At 38.5% G+C, this 9,154-nt stretch overlaps 1 protein-coding gene across 1 annotated transcript; it reads right to left on the bottom strand.

Moving 5' to 3' along the window:
• Window positions 1-7,635: 7,635 nt before the first annotated feature.
• On the bottom strand, window positions 7,636-9,003 carry LOC147866073 (arabinogalactan protein 16-like). Its single transcript, XM_087316442.1, has 2 exons — window positions 8,560-9,003; window positions 7,636-8,196 (listed from the first exon to the last, which is right to left on the bottom strand). The coding sequence occupies exons 1-2, from the start codon at window positions 8,687-8,689 to the stop codon at window positions 8,093-8,095; spliced, it is 234 nt and encodes a 77-aa protein (XP_087172568.1). The 5' UTR covers window positions 8,690-9,003; the 3' UTR covers window positions 7,636-8,092.
• Window positions 9,004-9,154: the final 151 nt, after the last annotated feature.

The following is a 9,154-nucleotide window of genomic DNA, read 5'->3' as shown; positions in this document are numbered from 1 at the left end:
AAGTTTATAGTACTTCGTTTAGATCTTCCTTCACATATATGTTTACAACTAGCATTCCATGTCCCATCGTTGGAACTTTGTGCTTATAAATCCATTCCGGATTGGCTAATTTTATCAAGTTATAGTACTTCGTTTAGATCTTCCTTCATGTATATGTTTACAACTAGCATTCCATGTCCCACTGTTGGAACTTTGTGCTTATAAAACCATTCCGGATTGGCTAATTTTACCTCCTCTTCCCGATTTCCACTATCTTATATAGGAAATAAAGTTAGGAGTTTGCGAAATGTCTCAAAAAGGCCTCACTACATTTACTCCAAACTAAGAGAGACAATAATTTTAAAAAGTGCCAAATTTAAAGCAAAACTTGAAGGAGACTTCTTGTAATGTTGTTACCCTCTAGTGGACATTGTGAAACCTAAACGATAAAGACAAAGAAAGGGAAGCAAAGCTAATCCATAATAGTTAAGTCTAGAAGAGTCTAGGGATCGTATAATGTTTGAGGAAGACAACATTTAGGAGGAAGGAGCAAGTTCTATTTTGGATGATACATCAATACACTGAAGATGGCCTACTATGTCATTTATGCAAGCTAGTAAGCAATCACCTCGAATCAAAGAAACACCTAATTATAGTGTCTATGAAAATATCCTCTTCCTGTCACGGACACACCAAGCGCCTTCCCAAATCGTTTGTCGGCTTAGGGGGATATTGTTGATGAAAATCTTAGATCACCTCAAAAGTATTTTGTAAATCCTAGAGAAGGAGTAACCCTTCCACAAGACGAGGTATTTAACACCAACGGGCATGAGCGACCATGTGTGGTCCTCGCGTAGGACTGGAACACAAATATCAACGGGTGTGAGCAACCATGTGCGGTCCTCACGGGGAGCATGAACACCAAGGGGCATGAGTGACCATGTGGGGTCCTTGCCGGGAACTGGAACGGTCCTCGCTGAGAGTTGGAATACAAACACCAACGGGCGTGAGCAACCATGTTGTCCTCATCGAGAAATGGAACATGAACGAGTGAGCGACCATGTGGCCCTCACTGGGAACAAGAACACGAACGGGATTAATCGACCATGTGTGGTCCTCACCGGGAACTGGAACATGAACAACAACGGGTATGAGTGACCATGTCAGTCCTCACTGGGATCTAGAACACGAACAATAGTTGGAGTGAGCGACCATGTGCGGTTGTCACCGGAGACTGGAACACGAACGGGAGTGAGCAACCATGCGGCCCTCACTGGGAATAGGAACACGAACGGGAGTGAGTGGCCATGTGCGGCCCTCACCGGGAACACGAACACGAACGGGTGTGAGCGACCATGCGGCCCTCATCGGGAACTCGAACATGAACGTGTGTGAGTGACCATGCGGCCCTCACCGGGAACTCGAACATGAACGAGCGTGAGCGACCATGCGGCCCGCACCGGGAATTGTAACCCGAACACCAACGGGAATGAGCGGCCTTGTGCGGACCTCACCGGGAACCGTAACACGAACACCAACGGGAGTGAGCGACCTTGTGTGGACCTCACCGGGAACTGGAACACAAACATCAACGAGAGTGAGAACTAGAACACCAACACCAACGGGAGTGAGTGGCCTTGCGCAGCCCTCACCGGGAACTGGAACACGAACATGAATGGGAAAGAAACTAAAAATTAGAGACAATGATGAGGAGAAACTAAAAGGCAATGAAAATGATGAGAAGAAACTAGGAGATAGAAATGGCGAGGAAGATAGGAAATGAAGCAATGTTGATGATGGTAACTCTAGAAGCAAGGTCGATGACGAAGACGGGTGATGCTTCTAGTTGGAAGGTGAACAAACTATCACGGACACACCAAGTGCAGACTAAGACAGAGCACGGATGATGAGGCTACGACGGAGCGATGACAAAATGACACAAGAGCATAAAGATAGAGGTGAAGATCAAGGAGAGAGGATAGGCGAAATGGGAATACTAGATTGATATGTCCATGACTGGCGTTGTTCACCTTGAATTCCTTCAAGGTGAACTCAACTATTTATACTAAGTGGCATGCATACATGTTGCACACATGTGATACAATAGAACCTGTAGGCAGTAGGTACGCATGCATGTGCCAAAGTGTAAACAATACAAGGGAGAAATTATGCACGTGATGCTAGCTAAAACCTACAATGAGGAAATATATACATCATTATATGTTAGATGTGTGGTTAACACATAACACTCGATTATAACTTGGTCATGTCAAGAGTTCGAATCTTGACACTTCCATTGAGAAGGTATCAATGCTCCTACAGATACCATTCCTTAAACCAAATCAAATCATATAATTGATTTAAAGAGGTCTTCGTAAACCAACACTAGCTGATCAACTAGTGACCAAATAAATTATGGAAAAAGAGACAAAGGAACAACACATGTTATCTGACAACGTGCCATATGAACTTCAACTGAAGCAGGGACAATTGCGTGAAAGTATGAAAGACATTCATGTGTATAACAATGCTTTTCTCTATGTATTGTAAGTCCTTTAATTACCGTACTTAAGTGCGTTAATCATAAATAAATCCATACAAAATGGCTAGATTTAATCAATGGTATTGTCAAAATTTTGATACTCCACATAGTTTATGAATATAAAAGAACTACTCCGAACATGGAATATAGGTGGTGATTTACCCAAATGCTTTATCTCTTCTACAAATTTCACTCTCTTTATGTTTGTTTTTTTTATTAGTTTTGTTAGTTTTATGCTAATTACTAAGTGATAGATAACCTTATCGATCAAATCCAACTGAATGAAGAAAGCGAGAGAAACCAGAGTTGTTATGATATGAGCATAATGAGAAGCGGTAAGGAAAGCATTTGTTGATATATTTCATTAATGAGTAGTCTCCTCTTTGGGCTCAATTCATAATATTTGGCACATAATATCTCAAATCAAGAATTATTAGGTGAACCTATCCCTTCATAAGTCTGCTCATTAGTTAGGTGTAACAATAAGGGATGATACACACATTTGGCAACAATGGGTAAAGAAGACGCACATTAGAATATGTACATAGAAACACATGTGTAGATGGACACATATAGCAGTAGGGCAGTTTGCACATGATTCTTCGATGATTTCTTACCAAACAACCTCCATAGGCGCAACCCAAGGAAAGCCTAAAGTTTCACGTCCTACCTCTATTCACTCAACAAAGTTATCATTACGGAATTTGTCAACAACAAAACATCCATTAATCTTCAACAAATAGAACATTTGATCGCATACGCTCCAATTTCCAAAACATTCTATCTCAATAAAGATATTACCACTTCATATAATAATAGGGCAATCATAAAGAAATATTGTTCATACATGATGCTTCAATATTCTCAACAAGTTGCCTTCGTTGGTATGACCCAAGAGAAATAAAGATACTACCCCTTTGACTAAGTTCTTCTACCTAGGAGCATGATCATTAAAGACACTATAATTGTAGATTTGGCATGGCAAGTGGAAATTGTTTAGAATAATCACTTTTTATGAGCATGTGTTTGATATTTGGATATTATGAGACATATCCTTCCTAGTTTACTAAATGAAACAATACATACTTGCGCCCTATGTGAATCAAGCAAACATTATTGAGGTACACTTTTTTTTTCAAGACTATCTCCATTGGCATTACACCTTCACGATAAGCCATTAAGATTGATGCAGTAACTTGCCAACTTCAATTGCCTCCAACTATTTACTTATTGCCTTCAATCGCAAAAAGAAGAAACTCCTCTTAGAGAATCGTTCTTCCTCCAAAAAGTTAACCGAGAAAACTTTCTCCCCAAAAGTTGGGGAAACGAATTCAAATTCTCATTCTAAACCATCATCACATACAAAGAGAAAATTCAAAATGAACTTTCTCATCATGTATATTTGCACATGCCAATGTTGAAGATTTCGCTTTTTTATTTTGATCATGACTTCGTAACAAAGATATCAGGTTTTCAATAAATATAAATATAAATATAGAAGATAGTAGGGAGATGGTGCTTTGCAAATATTGAGAATCAAATGTAGTCATCTCGGTATTCACATACACATGTTTGAATCTGACCAAAGTTAAAAAGTCTAGAAATTTCAAAATTCAGAAGCTATCCATCCATAACTAAGGAGGATAGCACTTTATTTACTCCATCACTTCCTCCTATTTAGGGCAAAGACAAATTTACAATTATGGACAAGTCAAATATTATTGCAATCAACTGACATGTAATGACTTGACCGAAATAGGAAACACACAAACATGAAAAGACGATGAATGAAAAACCCATTTGATTTAATAGCTGCACTTGCATCCTCATTTTCATCATCTTTGCTTTTTGTGTAATAGTATGTTGCTTCTCTTGTTTGTGTTTTGGCCTGGCATCTCAATCATCCAATAACAATCCGCAACATTTGTAACTTATTTTTCTATTATTTGTTTTCAAGGAAGTTTCACTTTTACTTTATAAAACTTTGTCATTTCAAATCATTTTTGTTGCTCAAAGATTGAAACTTTTTTTTGACGGTCCTGTCTTTTTGCAAAAGCAAAGGAAGCGTGTCTTCAAATGTTGTTCATTTGTGACCAAATATGAGAGAGATCATGGATAGTCTTTGTAGCCCTTGTACTGGATTGATTGTTGTCGAATAGGCTATAGGCATCAAATGACTAACAAGAACATTGAAACATTCATTAGACATTACAAAAATTCAAGGCAAAACTCCAAATGAGAACATTTAATGTCGATAGAAGATCAAGGGAAACTTAAGTGAATGAGATATGTTATGTGCAACACGTCTATTGGATCTTATAATCTCCCCCACAATTCTAACGGCATGTTCCTCAATGTGTGTGCAGTAATTGTGCAATACCTTAATCATGCAATAAATATTATATCACAATGTACAAATATGAGTCGCAAAAAGCATATGGTCGGAAGTTGGCTCACATCTTAGTCATTCCTTGAAGTACTCACATGAAGCTTTCTTTGAGGTAAGATGAGACATGACTATGTTTATCCTCTCGGCTTAAACCTAATACATGTTGATTTGGAGGTCCCCCATCTTACCAAATCTCCACAAATCTAATGAACACCAAAATGCCCACTAGGGGAGGACAACTGCCATCAAGGAATTAGTCATGAAAGCAACAACTTGGGCATCATTTCGTTGTACAATGTGGACAGTGGAACCTAATCACAATCAAAACACCACACCTCGAATGGCCCATTACCAAGTAGCAGGGGGATTTGACACAAATCTCTATATTCATGATGGGACCTAGGTGAGACCTTTACCACTAACCCATCATGTCAAAGGAAGGAAATAATTTCATTTTGAATTATAAGATTCTAGTTTTTTTATTGGATTGGGTGTCCACAGCTACATAACTTGAGAGTTGAGAGTCGAGACCAAATAACGCTAAGGAGTCTTGATTTCCTTATTCAAGGCACATGATCCATCCAACATCATTATTTCATCGTGGGTAACTCCTCATCATTTACTTTATTCTTGGATTCAAACATGTGTTTCCCTTAGACCTTTTCAAATTACTTCGTCATGGGTAACCCCTCATCATTTACTTTTTATTTATTTCAAATGTCTACTAAACCCTCGCCATTGTCCATGTGTATACATACATGATACATCCATTAATGAGGATAACCTGATCATTTTCTGGTGGGGTGATGGAAAGAATAGACATGAGTTTTGGGGGTTGCATTGTAGCGCATTGCTCAACACTTCGAAAAGGATATATAGTGAGGGCTTCTTCAAAGGTTTACAAATAGAGGCCCTAGGTATCCAACCACTAGTCTTTTACTATAACGTACTTGAATTCGGTCCCAATTATAGGTCAACTTACCTTACATGCATCCTATGGGCATTGATGGATTCCCTAAAATTTACCATAAACTTGTGTTTTCATCATAAGCTTCAATATATAACAAGTTTATCAAAGGATTCATCATGCAAAGCTTAAAGGTTATCGTTGATGCAAACATCTTGTGCTCACTCGCAAGCCAAGGTGCAACACATCTCATAAAAACCAAAAGCATCGTAAGATCAGAATCAACACGCATAGCTAAAAGAGTGGTAACACTTAACATAAGATTGAAGCATGAGCAAAAGTTTCATGTTGTCGCTATGGTCATCTCTCGATCCATACTTCCGTAATTTTAATTCTCCATGGTGTTCCAACTAGGGCTAGACTCGGTTCTCACATAGTTTTAAATCTCCATGGTTACCCATGTGGTTCCAACTGGGGATAGACTTGACTCTCACAGGTCTAAAGTCCAAGTGTTCTACGAGTGTACAGTAGTGTGTTAGGTGGGTTTAGATAGTGCAAGTTTCCAAGAGTTCTAGCCAACCACATCATATCTAGTGAAATTAGGGTTTTATGATGTAGCAAGAAATAGGGTTTTTGTGTCTAGCAACCTCATATCCAAAGGATTTGGGGTTTTATGGTGTAGAAAGAAGTAGGGTTTATGTTTCTAGCAACCTCATGTTTAGTGTAGGTGGGGTCTTATGGTGTAGCAAAGGAATAGGGTTTTTGTGTTTGGTGAAGGTTAGGGTTTTATGGTGTAGTAAGGTATAGTGTTTTTGTGTTTGGTGAAGGTTAGGGTTTTATGGTGTAGCAAGGAATAGGATTTTGTGTTTGGTGAAGGTGGGGTTTTTATGGTGTTACATGGAATAGGGTTTTTGAGTTTGGTGAAGCTAGGGTTTTATGGAGTAGATTAGGGTTTGTATTTGGTAAAGGTAGGACTTTATGGAGTATCAAGGAATAGGGTTTGTGTTTGGTGAAGGCCAGGTTTTATGGAGTAGCAAGGAATAGGGTTTCTGTGTCTATCAGAGGGTTATATGTTCAATCAAAATGTATGAATTCTCTGCTCTGCATTTGGCCGAATTCATGAAGAAGAATAGGGATTTAGGGATTTTTGAACCCATTATAGCCTCCCAATGTTTAGGGCTTTATATGAGGTTCAGGATTCTCAGTGTACTCATATTGGTTACCATTTCTCGTGTTCAGACTCTTTTTAACAGTAAGATTCACAATGGTTAGGGCTTTGCATTAGGATTCAGGATTCTCTCGCCTCAAATTAAGTTAGGGTTTTGAATTAGTGTAATTGGATGTGATCATGACTGTCATCTCCTTGAAGGACTATATATACTAAAACCAACCTAATCACAGTCAATCCTGGGAATCAATCGACTATATTTACTAAAACCAACCTAATCACAGTCAATTGTGGGAATCGATCGATTATACAAACTAAACGAACGGAATCATATATACCAATGCAATATAATACAATCAAATCAGGAACACATTCAGTATAAACTTCGAGATAATTGGTGAACCTCATAAAATCATTGGAAACCGTGATTAGTCTAATTAATCCATTATTCAATGAGGTTACTATAATCATTGGATTAAGTGACCAAAGTTACTCAATTTCAAGAATCAATAATGAAGGGTTAAGCTGCTTTTTGAGCGACGCTAATTCTTCAATTGGTGAGCTTGATTAAGTGATTAACAACAATAATTCAGACTTTTAGACAACACACAGGAAACAAATGGAGGAAATGTGAACAACACAAGGACGAATTGAGGAATTTCAGTGGTTTAAAAACAAAGATTCTGTCAGTTTTCAATATACTAAAATGACAGGACTAATTAGAGATTATATGCTAGAAGATTAGTGAGCACAGATCAGGCTCATACTTGGATTGATGACCAAGGTTAAACCAACTAACTGCACATTAATGCAAAGGAATTAAACCTACTACAATTAGTTCGCCGCAGAAATCAGGCTAATACTATCATGAATCGCCCCAGATAAAACTTCCGGGAAGCCATTAAAGCAGATGAACGATTGAAAGAATGCAGGACTCCTGCTACATGGTCTGATGGATTTGATGGGCTGTCGATGTGAAGAAAACAATGGAGGTGGAAGATTGAAGAACCACATGAAGATGATTCTGAAAATTATGATCAGGAAGGAGACAAAAGAAGAAGATGATAGATATGAAGATGCAGATAACCAAAAGATTTTCCTTTGTAATCAGAAGAGATTGAAAGGGAAAGCATCCACAGGATGCATAACATAAGTGACAGCGAGCGCCACAAACATGAGAGCATAAGCCACTCCCAGATCAATGGCTGAACCTGCACAATACAAAAACCAACAAACAAAACGTTTAGGGTTAGGGCTAGAACACAGTAAGATATGCAGAACGAACATATATACTGATCTGATAGCGGCACGGTTCGCAGATCTTGAAGAGTTACAGGTCAATTCACGAGTATATACTTAGGGTTTGGAATATTGAGAATTTGAAAGACAGTCATTGCTTCAGGAATATTTTGAATTGGAGGGATTTAGGGTTAACAATGCATCCAATACACAAGAGAAAAAAAGAGGAAGAATAATGAATTTGAGTTAAGAGATCTACAAAGGAACGAAAGAATCAACAAGACAGAGATTTGCAGAAATGGAGAAACAGAGAGAGAGAGAGAGAGAGAGATTACCATCGCTTGTTGGCGAAGGAGCGGGTGCTTGTGCGTGGACGAGAGAAGCTTGGAGATTAAGAAGATGGAAGAAGAAGAAGAAGAAGGTCGAGACGAAGCAGAGAGAGGTAAAGCTAAGAGAAGCCGCCATAGTCTCTGCTTGTAGGAGAAGAAGAAGAAGAAGAAGAAGAAGAAGATGGGGAATGAAGCAGAAACCTGCAGTCAAGACAAAACAGGAGAAGAAGAAGAAGAAGAAGAAGAAGAAGAAGAAAACACCACAGACAAAGAGAGAAAGAGCAAACAAATCTGAGAACCTCTTAGATAATAAGCTGCTTCTCTTTCACTCTGATTAGGGTTTTTGGGCTATGGCGCTCTTCCTTCTTTTTCTGTACCCAGATCTGTCAGGCTTTTCTTTCTATCAAGAGATGAATGAAATGTAAGGGGAAAAATCTTTAAAGAAAAAATTAAAAATAAAAGAGACAGAGACAGAGAAAGAAAGAAGGATTCTTCTTCCTTTGCTTCTCTGTCTGTCTCTCTGTCTGTCTGTTTCTCTTCTGTCTTCCTTCTGCGAAACCCTAATTTCTTCTCTGATTTATATAATACATACATACATACA

Source organism: Azolla caroliniana, unplaced genomic scaffold (genome assembly GCF_043228905.1).
Source record: "Azolla caroliniana isolate FFs.n. ecotype wild unplaced genomic scaffold, voAzoCaro1.0.p SCAF_3, whole genome shotgun sequence".
Lineage (NCBI taxonomy): Eukaryota > Viridiplantae > Streptophyta > Polypodiopsida > Salviniales > Salviniaceae > Azolla > Azolla caroliniana.
Note: the sequence above shows the minus strand (reverse complement) of the source record. Positions and strands in the feature narration are given on the sequence as shown.